The 16,854-nt window shown below is 43.4% G+C and overlaps 1 protein-coding gene across 7 annotated transcripts in view; it reads left to right on the forward strand.

Annotated features, from left to right (window-relative positions):
- LOC147009858 (protein kinase C alpha type-like) overlaps positions 1–16,854 on the forward strand; it is a 189,809-nt gene that overhangs the window by 54,238 nt on the left and 118,717 nt on the right. For all 7 annotated transcript variants that reach the window (XR_015052772.1, XM_085861441.1, XM_085861438.1 and 4 more), the window contains exon 4: positions 11,555–11,666. Coding sequence is in view for 6 of the 7 variants with exons in the window: in XM_085861441.1 (XP_085717567.1) it covers positions 11,555–11,666 (112 nt within the window). In the remaining variant the exon portion in view is untranslated. The remainder of the gene's footprint in view (positions 1–11,554; positions 11,667–16,854) is intronic.

Here is a 16,854-nt window from a genome sequence, read left to right on the forward strand (position 1 = left end):
TGGAAATGGAGGATCACTTTGTCGATGTCTGTGGGTCTGTCACTGGATGACCTGGGTGTATGGAGGCCACCAATTGTCCACACTTTCGCAATCCGATTTTGACCGCTCACCAGATGTACACGGATTTACACGGTGACGCACGATCACAAAACCATATCGCAAGTTGGGAATCAATTGGTGGAAATTTGTTGTGTGTGCTCCAACCCAGGCTTGACAGCTCATTAAGACGAGTCCTGACACTTCTCTTCTATGCTTCCAGCCCATTGAACTTGAAGAACAGATATTTTCCAGTAGAAAATGACTTCCGTGTGCTCACAACCTGTACTGTACTGTACTGTACTGTACTGTACTGTACTGTACTGTTTATTCGCCGTCTCATGAGGACACTTCCATTATCGGCCACCATCTTGTTTGGAGTGTACGTCGGGGCAACTTGAGGAATTTCTACATGAATCATCCATCTGACAACGGGCATAAATCTCGGCACCAATTTGCGAAAAGGTGTAAACGCTGTTCGTAACGTACGTGGAACTTTTATACTGAACTTCCCTCATACACCGTTTAACATGAAGGTTCATTTGTTGAAAGATGTTGTGCTCTGATTATGATATTTAACCTCCATCCATCTTCGAAAATGATGATTGTTAGAGAATTTTTATTTTTTTTTTGCATTTCTACATGTTTTAAGTGATTTCCAACCCCCACCCCCCAAATAATTGTCACCCCCCCCCAAAAAAAATAGAGAATTTTTTTTTTTTTGCATTTCTACATGTTTTAAGTGATTTCCAACCCCACCAAAAATTACGCCCCCCAAAATAGAGAATTTTTTTTTTTGCATTGCTACATGTTTTAAGTGATTTCCAACCCCCCAAAAATTACCCCCCTCCAAAAAAAATTGTTTTGAGAAAAAAATTTTTTTTTTGCATTTCTACATGTTTTAAGTGATTTCCAACCCCCAAAAATTTATTTTACCCCCCCCCCAAAAAAATAGAGAAATATATATTTTTTGCATTTCTACATGTTTTAAGTGATTTCCAACCCCCATAAAAATTGTTACCTCCCCCCAAAAAAAAATTTAGAGAATTTTTTTTTTGCATTTCTACATGTTTTCAGTGATTTCCAACCCCCCCCCCAAAAATTGTTACCCCCAAAAAAGGGAATTTTTTTTGCATATCTACATGTTATAAGTGATTTCCAACCCCCCCTCCAAAAAAAAAATTGTTAGAGAAAAAAAAAATTCTTGCAACTTTTTCAACAAAATTTCGATTTTTTTTTTTTGCATTTTTACATGTTTTAAGTGATTTCCAACCCCCCCCCCCAAAAAAAAATGTTGGAGAAAAGAACTATAACTCTGTCAGCACTGTTGACATATTTAATGAATAAGATATAAGGTTCACTTGAGTGACCCAGCAGTATTGGCGGCGGAGGTTTTGCACTCTCCCGAGTGCTCCCCCTTTAGTTGGTTATGTCTCAATATCCAGTAACGTAGCTCTCAGTCTCTTGGACTTCATCCTTCACCTAAGGTCTCTCTCCAAGAGATGTCAGCAGAGATTTTGTACCTGTGATGCCTGTTTAACATGTAGTATGCATTCCCAGGTTGATTGGAATGTACACCTCAAAAACGGTTGAAGTATATCCTTGCACAATCCAATCCTGTCGAGCAACTTGTGGAATATCTGCATACTTCCATATTGCTTTACGATCCTTGTTTCATTTTGAAAAGACGAGGCTGTTGCATGCCGGTACCCTGATCAATGTGCAAGTTCCTGCCTCCTGGTCTCCAATTGTCCCTGTGCATCACTGTTTGCTCCATCACCTCAATCGATATAGTGAGTGATGCCAAGATGGTAGTTAGGTGGCTCATAATGGTGGTGTCGCTTAAAGCGCTGCACTCCAAGGTCAAGTGCCCTCGTCCCGGAGAGGTGCCGATTCATTATCATGTTAATGAAAGTGAAAATGTAGACTCGCATCATCTTGTTAAATTTTTTTTATTTTAATGTGGTGGTGCTCACGTCCAGTCGAGTGATCCTACTTGAAGTCCCACGATTTTTCGAAGTTTTCATTAGGTATTTCTTTTGCAGGTTTTATGTTCCGAGACTGCTGAGATTACCGGTATCTCGCAAACTTTTGGGTAATCTCATCCAGTTTTTCGAGCTCTCGTGCATCATGATGTGAAGGTGTAATGCACGTTGAAGGACGTTCTCCTTGTGAAATGTGCAATGAAAAATTACCATCAATGTTACGAGTGGTAAATTGAAGATGTTTTTGGATTTATTGAGTCGTATCGTATTTGATATCTTGGTATTTGACAGGATGCGACAACACGGCACACACAACGGTGTTGCGTGTTCCCCTCAGAATGATTGGTTTCGTCGAGAGCGATGTTCATACAGTAGATTAGTCGAGATGCACCCTCACATTTGAGCCGTCGAGCCTGGCTTTGAATCTCGACCCAGCTCGAAACCGTCATCCTGATGTTTCGCATGCAGGGCGAGGCATCAATGTGTGCGCTCGTCATCGGAAGGACGGAAAGCCGGAGGACCCGTCTGCCGGCACGGCCAGTCATTTGTGAACCTTGTATCCCACGGTGTCTTTCCCGAAGAGGATGCGAGTTATCACATCCTCATCCTTCACAAATGACAGAATTTTGTTTTTTGTTGTTTTTTTACATCCTCAGTCGAGTGAAGAAGCATGCTTTGCTGAAACGAGGGTACATTCAAACATTTGGGTGACTTTCAAGACCATAAACCCAAGCCTGCACAAAACATGTCTGCATGTCTGTCTGCACAAAACCTCTTAGCTTACAAGCTGTCTTGGATTAATGAACCATTTGAACCGTTTATTTGTTATTTATACAAACTTGGTGGAATTTTTTTACCCCCCCCCAACCTCTCTCATTTGTCTTTGCGAAACCAGTCGGACCCCCCCCCCCCCCTTACTTACATAACCTCACCTTAACCACAACTTTCACCACACCGTCAGACCATCCTCTGCGGTTGATTAAACCTGAGAAATGACCGAAAACCTGAAAAAAAATGACAAACCTAAAGGACAGTATACCAGATTCTATAAAAATAGATTTGAATCTATTTTGTATTGAACAAGAGCTGAGATTATTTTTATCCCATAATGTGGAAATAAATGAATGAAGCCTTATGTATGCGTGGAGTAAAACGTGATTGACTCGACATTGCTTCAAAGTGGTCTGGACATCGTTACAATGTTATAAATTACAAGAAACAAACAGGGGAGGTTATGCTTCGAGTCATCGGAAAAGCCTTTCAACTCCATAATGTGGACCACACGGTCTGCCAAGACCTTTGTGGTTTTTTTGTGATTTATCTCTCTAAACGAACAGGGATCCGACTGTAGAGCTGTGGCACTGAATAATTTCCAAAACGATTCAAAAAAACATCAGGCCACTTGATTAAAAATAAATTCCATTGATATTTAATGGTATTCTTATCACGGCCAAACCTCTGGGAAACATCATCATTTACATTGATGGAAAAACATCCTCGAAAGATGATAATCCGAACACAGGAAAACTATGGGGGTTCGTACGTACTGCAACATCTTTCTCTATCATATTTATCCTTTTTTATTCTTAAAATTTATGTGTATCAGAGAAAGCATTTCATTGATCATCTTCTTGGGGTTATTTACCGGGCGTAGTGGCGTGCGCCTGTAATCCGGCTACTCGGAGGCTTGGGTTGAAGGATCGCTTGAGGACGGGGATCTGCGCTGTGCTGCGTTATGAGAGGGTGTAGGGCAGCCCGGAATCATGGCGAAACCAAATCCTTATCCCTGTGTTGTAAGAGGCGACCAAGGTTGCGTCAGGAAGGGCATCCGGCGTAAAACCTGTGCCAAATCAGTATGCGGATCATAACGGATGATCCACTGTGACGACCCCTAACGGGAGCAGCCGAAAGACGAACAACAACTTCTTGTGGTTATTTGTACTACCTTTCACGATGCTGGTGGGCACTCCCTCTGGGCGGGAGTGCCCTGATCAGTCCACCTTTGGTACACGGTGTGCTGTGGAACATTCTTGGAAATGCACCTTGTAATTACATTTTTGTCATTAATTTTTTTTTATCGATAGTTATGTATCATACTCCATATCATAATTTTGAGAAGGTTACATTATATTATGAAGAAGATAAAGGAAGATGATTTGTAATACCGGCTACCACCAAAGGTGGCGCTGTTTTTATCATTTAATTATTGTTTTTTGTCTATAATGTCAAGGCTCATATGAGAGCGAACGCACAGAATGTATAACAAAGGGAGCAGGAGACGAGGGGCGGAAGAGGGAAGCACAGAACGCTGGGGAACAGAGACATGAGATCTGTGAAAGGGGGGAGGATGGGGTGGGGTACACGGGGTAACCAGGATGGACACCACAGGGACTTTCAGGAAGTAAAGCAGGGAATTTCGTGGAGGTGGATTAGCGGGGGTAGAAAAGATCGTGGTTTTGGTTGGATTAAAGATAAGAGATGGTGGTGAACAGCTGTTTTGAAGACCTCGAGGGAAGAGTGGGATTGTAGAGTGTGTGGAAGTTTGTTCCAAAGGTGGGGAAAAAGAGGAATGAAAGAGTGAAGGTGAGCAGTGATTCTTGATTTTGGTACTTTCACCAGAAGGCGGTTGCTGGCGAACCTTGAGCGCCCTGCAGAAACATTGGCGGGACAGATAGCAGACAGAGCAAGGGAGAAGAGGCTCGGGAGGAGACGGTGGAACTCAGAAAGACCACCGACCTGCCTGTGGTGAGAGAGAGTGAGAGACCCAAAGACTCCGTCTCACCACGGGAGTTACCAATGATCCTAAATGCCTTGGTTTCCACAGCGTGAAGCCGAGAAAGGTGAGAGGCGAGAGCACCAGCCCAGAGGGGAGAACGGTACTCCATCAGGCTGCGGAAGAAAGCTTTGCATGTGGTCAGGAGCTGAGGTGGGCCAAGGAAGGACTTTGCACAATGGAGGATGCCCAGTCGGCGACTGGTTTTGTAGGCCAGCTTGGAAATTTCCGCTTTATATTTATATACCTTCAGTGGTGGAGATTTCTAAGGCTATCCCGAAGACTCAGTAGCTCAGTGGGTTGTCACCGTGTAAGTGATGAGGGCCTTGGGTTTGAGTCCCGGGTTGAGTCAGATATTTTTCACACTAGCCCTACGCAGGAATTTATTCCTGTTCATTAAATTTATATGTATGATGTACTGCCGGGCAACGTCGGGCCCCTCCTTCCACCTCACGCCTTCCCTTGCCTCCTCCCACTCCACCCCTTTCGGGATGAATTCATCAATATGGCTGAAATAATGATGCAATAGATGTTTATCCTCATCACCATGTCATGAATCTGGGGTGTGTTCAGTGACCAAGTTTCTTGTAGAGCACTTGCCAAGTGGCTTGAGCACTCAAGCAAGCACTCCGTGATAATCTGTTGATAAGGAATGGCTGGCTTGGCAAGTGCTAGTTCGCTGCTTGGTAACTGAACACACACATCCACCCACATACACTAACTCAGCTTTATATATTAGATAGCCATATATGCATCTGCTCCATTATAGACAGATAACCGAGTACTTTGCATGCCTAAAGGAAGATGTAATTTTCAAGGGGAAGGGTTCTCACTAAGGCTAGCAAGTGTCATTCATTATTTTGAGTTATAAGATCGGTCAAAGAACATGTTGATTGTCTCCGATGAAATTTATCAATTGTATCAACCTTTTAAGTATAATATACAAATTCCTGCCCTCTGGAAGAAGTCCTTTCATTCAAGCTTCTGGGTCTCTCACTATCCACCATGATCTTTCCTGGGAAAGCTACATTTCTATGCTGGACTCCAAAGCCAGTCACCGACTGGGCATCCTCCATCGTACAAAGTCCTACCTCGGCACACCTGATCTCCTGAACACGTACAAAGCCTTCATCCGCAGCCTAATGGAGTACTGCTCTCCCCTCTGGGCTGGTGCTCCCGCCTCTCACCTTTCTCGGCTTCACGCCGTGGAAACCAAGGCATTTAGGATTATTGGTATCTCCTGTGATGAGGCTCTGAGTCTTTGGGTCTCTCACTCTCTCACTGCAGTCAGATCGGTGGTCTTTCTGTCTTCTGCCATCCCCTACTCCCCCCCCTCCCCTACTCCCCCCTCCCCCCATATTTCTGCAGGGTGCTCAATATCTGCTAGTAAACCCTTCTGGTGAAACTACTAAAATCATGAATCGCTGCTCACCTTCACTCTTTCATTCCTCTGTTTTTTTCCCACCTCTGGTATAAACTCCCACACCCTCTTCAATTCCATTCTTCCCTCCCGGTCTTCAAAACAGCTGTTCACCACCATCTCTTATCTTCCCCCGTCCAAAACCATGATCTTTTCTACCCCCGTTAATCCACCCCAAACCCACCTCCTTCAAATTCCCTGCTTTTCTTCCTGAATGTCCCTGTCGTGTCCATCTTGTTTACGTTGTGTACCCCGCATCATCCCTCTCCCTTCAACAGATCCCCTCAGGTCTGTTCCCCACTGTTTTGCGCTTCCCTCTCCTGCTTCCTTTGTTCTATGTTCTGTGTATTAGATCTTATACGAGCCTCGACAATGTATACAAAAAAATAGAGATTTTCCTGATTTAAATGCAGATGTGATGTGGAACCCCCAGGAGGTGAACCTGTCTCACCAACGATTAACCCTTTATTTCCCAAAGGGTGAAACTTGTCCTTTTGCGGGGTACGTGGACCCTCAGTGGTTGCGTTCTGATCTTTGTTGTGAATCATGAGTGGTGATGATGCAAACTGATGTCGTATCAGTCGGTTTCAAACTCTTGCCTCCTTCATTTTTCTATTTTGAGTAATAGCGTTTCAGTTAAAGTCCATCTGCATGCATGAGAAAGAGAGTCACACGACATTGTTCAATCTCTCAGGAAGCTACTTGCCCAATAATGGTTGAAAAAAAAGAGGTTGAAAAATGATGATGGTCTTGAGGGACAATTCACCTTTCTTCCATGCTAAAAAAAAATTGCGATATGAGATTGAACTTTTGGGCAATACGATGATGCTCGCAAGATGGCCTCGAGGTATGCACACTCGCCTCTGAGTTGTCTAGCCTGGGTTCGATTCCCGACCCAGCAATACACTGTCATCCCAGTGTTTCACAGACAGGGTGATTCATCAATGTGTTTGCTGTCCCTTCGATGGACGTTAAGCTGGTTGTCCCATGTGGCAGCATTGGTTGGTGGACGTTAAATATCCCACAGTGTCCTTAGTGAAGAGTCGGTGAGCTATTGCCGACACCCTGAACAAATTACAAATTCCTGCCAAAACCGACAAGGGGCACTGCATCAGCGGCACAGCTGCATTCCCAGCAATGATGCAACCAGCAGCCACAGGCTGCACACAAAATTTAATGAACTACTGTTATTACTTTAACGGTCCAATTATTCCCACCTTGTGCGGTTGGCCGAGGAACGTCTTTAACCCAAGTCTTTCACGAACTGGCTGGCCAAGCTTGACGTTCGATTGGAGGGTGATTTGGACAGTTGTTTTTAATTCGTTTAGGGTCTCAGCTATAACTCGCTTACTCTTTGCGAAAGGCTTCATGCTATCTTTAACATCTACCAATGACCGGGTCATCTGACTCGACGTCCTTACTGAGGATGGCGCACACGCTAATGTGTCTCCCTGCCAATGAAATACCAGGGTGGTAGTTTATGGTTGTTTCGAGATTCGAACCCAGGCCTGACAGCTCATTAAGACGAGTCCTGACACTTCTATTCCATGCTACCAGCCCATTGAACTTGTAGAACAGATTATTCCAGTAGAAAATGATTTTTATTTAATTATCTCACTATATTTGGACTAAAAGTAAATATAAAAACTTTTAAAATTCCATATGAAGCTCAGAATTTTGCTTTTGCAAGCAAAACCTTTTCTCAATGAGAACATTTTCTCAATGGTATTCGAACCCAGGTGATAGATTTTTAAAAGCTCGAGTCCTTTTTGGCAACGAGTGTCATTTGTAAAGCTGTGAAATCGAATTTAGCTCAACTGTGTAATTCACTGCTTCCTCTGAGTGTGACTAAGTCAACAACTGAAAGCCAATATAAAGTATTAATTATCGAATGGGGTTGCTGATTTCCTCAAGATGAAGTTTTGGGATATCGTTGGCATAGCTTTGTATATCGTGTAAATATTTTGTGTGTTTGTGCGTTATTCTGTCACGGCCGAACCGTAGTGCCGAGAGGCCCTAACTTTTGGGTGTAAGTATTTCAGAATCTGGGCAAGGTTTGAAATTACCACACGTTGGCCTTGACGTCCGTTTTGAGGTGACCAAAGGCCGCTATAAAGGGTATATTGGGATGTGTGGTCAGGCAGTGCTGCGGTCAGCCTGTGGGCAAAAGGTAACCACCATGAAGCCAATAACCCCTTTGACGGTGGTGAAGATTTATGTTCCAACAGGACAATGACCCCAAGCATCCAGGCAAAGCAAAATTGGAATGGCTTGAGAAACAACAACTTGAAAGTCCTTGAGTGGCCCAGCCAAAGGCCAGACTTGAACCTCATTGAGAATCTGTGGAAAGACGTGAAGATTTGTGTTCACCGACGCTCTCCATCCAACTTGACAGAGCTTGAACACATCTGAAAGGAAGAATGGGAGAAAATCCCCAAATCCAGATGTGCAAAGCTGATACAGACATACCCGAGAGGACTCGAAGATGTAATCGCTGCCAAAGGCGCTTCGACAAAGTGTTGACTCATGGGGTTGAATACTTATTGACACGAGACATTTCAGATTTTGATTTTTTAATACATTTGTAAAAATTTCTAAGAACATGTTTTCACTTTGTTATTGTGGGGGATTTTGTGTAAATTAGTGACACAAAATTTTAAATGTTGCGTCGTCCTTCCGTCCGTCCACAAACACTTACTTGCAACTTCGTCCCTGAAACCATGCACACAATTTCGATGAAATTTGACCACAACATTTATCACCCATGATGTACCAAAGTTTCTTCATGGCATTGAAAAATCAAACAAATCCACGTGTATTTACTTTCTTCTCCGTTACACATTTTGTGGGTCATCCACGCCTCCGAGTGGTTCCCTGGTTTTCTTATCCAGCCACAACCAGGTGTACGCCCAGAGGTTTTGCCCATATTTTTCGTCCACCACTTGATGAAGTCGCCAGTGGCGTTATGTTTTTGGGTTGTCCGTCCGTCCGTACGTCCATCCATGCTAGTTTTCTCTGTTTTCTCTGCAACCACTTATCCGACCACGAAATTTTCACCATAGTTGTGACTACTCATGTAGAATATTTTAATGATAATTATGTCATCGGTCACGTGGTGTGACAGCCATGTTGGAAAAAAAGGAAAAACTGGATACTCTCCGAAACCACTCCGAGGAAAAAAATTGAAACTTGGCACATGTCAAGTATTCCCCATGGAAAAGAAGTACGGTTTAAAAGTTTTTTTTTTCATGATGTCATGGGTGGCTTCGTTACGACGTCCTAATTGCATATGTCGAACAATTTATCCAATCAGTATGAACATTTTTGAGGGTCATCTCGGGCTAAATTGATGTCATCGGTCACATGCTTTGGCAGTCGCATTGTTTTTAACATAAAACCCTTCAAAAATCTTCTTCGAAATGGCTGAACAGATCGAGGCAAAACTTTACAGGTACGATCGCCTGTCCATGAGGAACAAAAAGTTCTCCACCTATGACGTCATAGATCACATGGTTTGGCAGCCATACTTGATTTACCATAAAATCTTTAAAAATCACCTTCTCCAGAATGGTTGGACAGATTGAGGTGAAACTTCATCCACAGTATTCCCCAAGTCTTGGGAATACCAGGGTGTTCACGAATAATTAATATGTCGCATCGTCTGGCAGCCATATCGGATTGAACGAAGATTAAAAAAAAATATAAAAATTCTTGAACCGCTTCATCAATCGATGTGAAACGTCATAATGATGATCGAGTAGTCATGGGGAATATAAATGTTTAAAATTTCAACCTGATCGGACGCATGGTCTGGCAGCCAGAATTATTTAATATTTTGAATCTGGGTTTATGGATTTAAATCAAACTTGGTACAAATATGCATAATGATGTAATCATGTGGGTGGAGACATATGTGGCGACGTCATGACATCGAAGAGTGCCCTTTCAGTGTTTGTATATTTTTATATACAATGTATACAGGGTGTCTCAGAATTGTGTTACCCCATTGTGTGTTGTATATTTTACCCAGAAACTATCATCGATGTCTGTCATTCCATTTCTCATTGCTTTTCAAAATGCCTAGACGTTGCTGGTGGTCAATTTGAACATTGCTTGCGGTCACTTCAGGGGTGCCGAGAGGGGGGTAACTACCCCGGGGCCTGGACCCAAATAGGGGCCCGTAATTATTTCTTCAGTTTTTTGTTTCATATAATGATTGTTTGTGATGATATAACACAAGGGCAGGTTCATTTTGTGACTCCCTCCCAACCACTCAGGGCGATTTCCATCTCGGCATGCCAGTGCCATGGACAGTGACATCCTCCCTCATAAAATATACGACTGTGGGAACAAGTTACATGATCACAATCGCCGTAATGACGTAAATGAACACAGGAGTGTTGTGTTGGCCACACCCTATCCGGATTAAGTATAGAAAGAGATTGGGGGATAAGGGAGAAAGAGGGGTTATATAGTGATAATGTTTTTATTTTTTGAGGTTTGGAGGGATACGAGTGAAAGGGGAAAGGAAGTTGAAACGCCATAGGAATCGGGGGAGCTCGAGGGAAGGATGGGGAGCGTGATGCCATTTTTTGTTGACGTAATGTGTCGTGCCTTTTATTTATTTATTATTTTGTGTGTACAGTATTTATTTATTCCTATTTTTGAATTATTTACTTTTGTAGACCATGCAGCGAAAGTTGTGTGCAAACTTTAAAATAAATAAATAAATAAATCGTTTTACTAAGGTGCTATTGATGTGGAAGGCAGTTTTGCATGTTTATTTTGGTGGGAAAGTGTAACTGTGAGTGGAGGAGATTTAGAGTGGGTTAAGTCAGTGCGAAATGGATGAACAGTATCCCCTTTGAGGCCTGCCTTTTAAAAATGTCCCTTAAGCTCCAATCTTCAGCTCTTTCTTACTTGCTGCGGTGAATGAGCTCGATTGCGGAACCGCCACGTTTTGCCCTCAATTTGAATTTGTTACACCATGTTGGTTATATTACATGAAGTGCTTCCTTGTAAGTTCAGGAAAACGTCCAGAGCATGTTTCAATCAAATTACATGCTAGCAAGGGGGATATCTGTTTATCACGAATGCATGATGGGGGCAGGGTGGTGCAGGTGGAGAGGGTTGCGTTTATTTGCTCAATTAAAATAATTTAAGATGAAGAGTGAGGATCGGGGTAAACGGGAGGGATGCAGAGAGTAGAGGTATCCCAGATCCCAAGTCAAAATTGATTTTTTTTTCTTTCTCCTATGAATAAATTCATAAAAGTTTTTAAAGCATTGCCAAGTGAACGCATGGCCACAGACTGATGCGGTATTTTGCTTTTTCCGACAGGACCCAAGGAGCAAGCATCGGTTCAGAGTTCACTCGTATGGCAGTCCAACATTCTGTGACCACTGTGGTTCTTTGCTGTATGGTCTTCTGCACCAGGGCATGAAGTGTGAAAGTATGTTTTTGGGGAGAGTTACAGGACATATATCAAGGTCATCATGGGTGTAAACTGTGCCAACGGTGTGCAATTAGGGGGTTTTTTTAGGTTATTTTTTAAGCATACTGTAACAAAGGTGTGTGACTGTGTGATTAAAGTTGAAATTATCTGGGTACACAGCGTCGAGTTGAAGACAAAGCTGTGGGATATAGTTTGATGGTGTTGGTCCATAGTTGTGAATGTTGTTAAAGGGTGAAAGGTTCAGGATGGTGGTCAAATCAAGGATCAATATAGTCCGGGAGCCAACCTGTGTACGAGGCTGTTTTAGGGTTGGACCTTACAGCCTCTGCTATAAAATTTTACACCCCCAGGATGTTTAGATATATGTTTGCAGTTCATGAAAACCAATGTTGGCAATTCATAAGCTCTTGCGAAAAATTTTGGCGGACGTTTTTGTTTGAGGAAGATTTGAAAAATTTGATAAAACAGCAATTGTCAATAAAATTTCTAAAAAAATTAAAAAATCACATTCATGAAAAATAAATGTGAACTAAATGTAAGAATTCAATCAGTGCATTGTAAAATGACAAAAAAAATTGCCTTTGTGGAAGTAAACCTCGTAAAAGTACATAATTTTGTGAAAAATGCCTTAAAAATAACGTTTTTTGAAGATGGCCTTTAGAACTTTTCTTATCATAGGCAGATGCTGCATTAGAATACTAATTTCTCTTAATGTGATATGAACATGGTATCCATGGCTAATTAAAACAGCAAATTTGAGTGAGTTCTATCAATTTTTAAAGAGAAAATTAACATTTTTGTCAACCAAAGTTACCCCTACCCCCAAAATCCTCTTACTCTATTGAACACAGTTCGGTTAAGGTTTGCTGGATCCAGGTTGGGTACTTCACAGTTCACTCTTCCAAAGGAAAATTCAATGGTGTTTGGAGTGACATGGCCCTGGAGCAGACATACAACAATGAAGGGAAGACATCTCTGTTCAAAGGCATATCTCAGGCACCAGCTGCTCGAGATAAATATGTGAAGACAGCACCATTTCTCACAGCTGTATCAGAGAACATAAAGTCTATGGCTAATCTAGGCCAACAGGAATCTACTCATCATGGAGAAACACATAAGCAGGCAACAGAAGAACATATGCATGTTGAGGAGATCAAGAAAGTGATATGCCAGCAGATGATAAACCCATTCCAGTGTAACAACCAAGTGGATCTGCTCAATAGAGCAACTGGTGAGAAGGATGCTTCAAAAGACTTGGTCCATGCTCAAGCTAAGGGCATGGAAGCCATTATGAAAGCAGAAGAGGTGGTCTCTATTAAGATTGAACCACTGAAGCTGGTAACTTTCTCCTCACAGAAGAAATCAAACCCATCAAGGAAACAGAGTTTAATCAGGATCTATCAAGATGAGACTGCAGCTACACGTGTGCTGTGTTTCTATCGAGATGCCGACCCAGTCACAAGACAGATTGCATTTTCCCATGAGTGGACAGACTACCCATCATCCCTGTTTGAGGTTGATCCACGCTTAGCACAGGGGGTTGTAATGCGCAAAGGCAACAAGTCTGATTTCGTGGCAGTGCTAATTGCTGAAGCTGAGCAGGATGTTGTTTTACAGCTGCCATCATTACCACAGAGTGACCTATACACAGTTTATCTGGTAGACACAATGGCATTTGTAAATAAATACCAAAAAATGGGTGTGAAAACATTTGGTGAACTTCCCCAGCTGTATCTTCGCAAGCTCCTGCAGTTGAAACCTGAAATGTGCAACTGTGTCAACATCATTGGTGATCAGTATGATTTTGATGATAGCCATACTTTGAAGGGTGATGAGCAGCAGAGGAGAAACCAGACAGACCAGGCAAGACAATTCTCACCATCCAAGAGTCTAGAAATTCCGGACTGGAATTTACTCATGAAGAATCCAAGAAATAAAGGAAATCTTCAGAACTTCATTGGCACTTCCCTTTGTGAGAGTCCTGAAGCTATTCCGGATGGAGTGACCATCATTCTTGGTGGTATGATGGAAAACAAAGGTCACACTCTTTCCATCACATCAGCATCAAGTTCAGTTCTGGACTTACCTTGTGAAGAACATGAAGAGGCAGACACAAGGATTATTGCTCATCTTGCATATTGTGTGGAATATCTTGATCACCATCGAGCTGTTGTGCATGCAACAGATACAGACATAATTATGCTGTGTATATATCACTTCTGCTGCTTGAACACATTGCAAGAACTCTGGATACAACGGCAGAATCAATACCTACCTATTCATGAGCTGGTAGAAGTGTTGAGCAAGAAGTACCAGAAAATCCTCTTGATGTCGCACTACACTTCTGTGCACATATGTGTTGTGTGGATGTGACACAGTGAGCTACCCATTCAGAAGGGGAAAAGAAGAGGTCAGGTCAGGTATGGGAGCATGTGCCAGAACAGCGCGTCGCTGCGTCCACTTTCCGCCGGTACTCCAGGGGCCTCCATCTGGCCATCCCCCAGGCAGATGCCAGGCCCATCCCCATCTCCTTGAGATGATGGTCAACCTACTGCAACCATGAGGCACGTGGTCGGCCCACTGGCCTCCTCCACTCATGAGACTCCCTCGCTGAGAGAATCTGGTGAGCAGGATCAGCGTCAGGAAAACGAGCCACATGTCCATACAGCCGCAACTGACGCTCACGGACTATGCAGGTAACAAATCTCATCCGAGTCTCTCTCAGCAACCGCTCGTTGGACACAAAATCCGACCAGCGATAGCCAAGGATTCTTCGAAGAGACCTGGTACCAAAGGAATTAAGTCTCTGTCTCAGATCCTTGGTCAAAGTCCAAGTCTCGCACCCATAGAGCAAGACTGGAAGTACCAAGGACCTGAAGACTCGGACTTTCGTCCTCCCGCACAGGTACCGGCAGCGCCACACCCCATGATCCAGTGAATCCATGACTCCCCAGGCCCGACCCAGACGTCTATTGACCTCCGGCTCACAACCTGCGGAGACATGAATATCACTGCCAAGGTAAGTGAATCTATCCACGACCTCAACATCCTCACCACAAACAGACACAGACAGGACAGCAGCATCCAAGATGTCACCGAAAGCCTGGATCTGAGTTTTGACCCAAGAAATCCGTAATCCCAACGGCTCCGACTCCTCATTCAGCACCTCGAGGGCCCCCAAGAGGATGTCTAAAGTCTCCGCAAAGATGACTGCATCATCTGCAAAATCAAGGTCCGAGATCTTGACATTGCCAAACGATGCACCGCAACTTGATCTCTCCGACATCCTCCCTAAAATCCAGTCCATACAAGTGCTGAAAAGTGTGGGGGCAAGTACACATCCCTGACGAACTCCAGTAACAACTGGAAATAAGTCAGAGATGGTACCACCACACTTCACAGCACTCTCAGTACCAGAGTAGAGTTCAGACATCAGATCGATCAGTTTTGGTGGCACCCCACGAAGACCAAGAATCCTCCAGAGGACATCCCGATTCACTGAATCGAACGCTTTACAGAGATCAACATAGGCTGCAAGCAGCCCCTGCCGAAACTCTCGTCTGCGTTCGGTGAGGACACGAAGGGCAAGGATACGGTCAATCGTTGACCTCTTTGGTGTAAAGCCTGACTGCTCTGGACGCTGGTGCTCAAGCAGATGGTGGCGAACCCTATCAAGAATTATCGGAGCAAAGACCTTGCCCGGCACTGAGAGCAGCGTCACCCCTCGGTAGTTGTTGCAGTCTTGGCGATCACCCTTCCCTTTCCAGAGAGGGACAACAAGGCCCCTCTTCCAGTCAGTTGGGATGATGCCTGTGTTCCTGTGAAAAGAAGAGCGGCACAGGTTTCTCTGGGACTGATAGGAAACCTTCCCCACCTTGTTGATTTTGGAAGAGATAGTGAAATGGCAGCAACAGAATGTGTCATTGATGAGGCCAGAGTATACTGGACTGCTCTGTATGGCCAAAAAGGGTTCAGCTGTTTGGATACCCTCAGGCAGCATATGTTTGTCTCTTCAAAATTAGACCTTAGGTCACTGCCAGCAACAGAAGATGCATTTTACTTCCTTGTTTTAAGAGCATTGTATCAATTGCTTCTGTATAGACGTGCACATCTCAGTGACCGAGCACTTCCCCCAGCCACAACATTTGGCAGAACCCTTATCAATGGAAAACTGGTCCCAATTCTCATGTCTAAGCCAGCCAAGCCAAACATAGACAAAACGGTGTCTTGCATGTGCAAATTATCCAAATGTCTGAAACGATGTTCATGCAAAAAGGCTGCTGTGCCTTGCTGAGTGACATGTATATGCCTTCGTCAGAGAGGTTCATGTGGTGGAGTTGTTTCAGAGAGTGACTCTTCCTCTGAAGAGGATGTTTCATGTCACAATATTGTGTTAATCCATTTCTAATTTTATCTTCCTTAAAACCATGGCATGTAAAAGTATGTTCTTGTTCCTGACCCCATTGATAGTCAAGCATTTCTGAGTTGCATAAATCTTTTGTTGTTTGACATATAACCTTGTCAATTGTAGGTAGGTTAAATCACCAATTGTGATATAGGAAATGAACTCCTCTTTAATATGAGGGGTCATTTGTGTATATAGGTTTAGTGGTTATGATTTTAGGACAATATGAATTACCCCTACCCCCATCCTACATCTTCGCTTTTGCCAACATTTTGTTATCAGAGGGGGCTCGCAAAAGTGTTGACTGTGTTGTTGCGCAAGAGTTTCACCATTGCCAACATTGGTTTTCATATACTCAAAGGGTGTCTCTTTATGAAAATCAACATAAAAATTTTATAGCAGACCGGGCAATTTTTTTTTAATTTTGATCGGTTGGCTCCCGGACTAATATTATGGGGCAAGGATCAAAAAATAAACCAAGGAATTTATGTCAATGTCAGCAATTAAGGCTCAAGGTCAAGGTGGTGGGTTGAGCATTGATGGTCCAGTATTACATTTAAGAATGGAATGATTGATGATATTCCTTGTGCTGTCATGTGCATAAGGCTGCCGAGGCAGTTTTACTAGCTCGCGGGCACAAATCCTGGTTGGGTCACCACTCAGACACTGGATACTCGACTGGCTCACTATTCCCAGCAAGCATTGCTCATTTTGCCAACCTCGGAAGGATCATATGCTGAGTCAACCCATCTGGTGTTATTTTCGAACTGCTGGGACTTG

This window comes from Eptatretus burgeri, chromosome 17 (genome assembly GCF_056783735.1).
Source record: "Eptatretus burgeri isolate ZD-2024b chromosome 17, Ebu_testis_v1, whole genome shotgun sequence".
Taxonomy (NCBI): domain Eukaryota; kingdom Metazoa; phylum Chordata; class Myxini; order Myxiniformes; family Myxinidae; genus Eptatretus; species Eptatretus burgeri.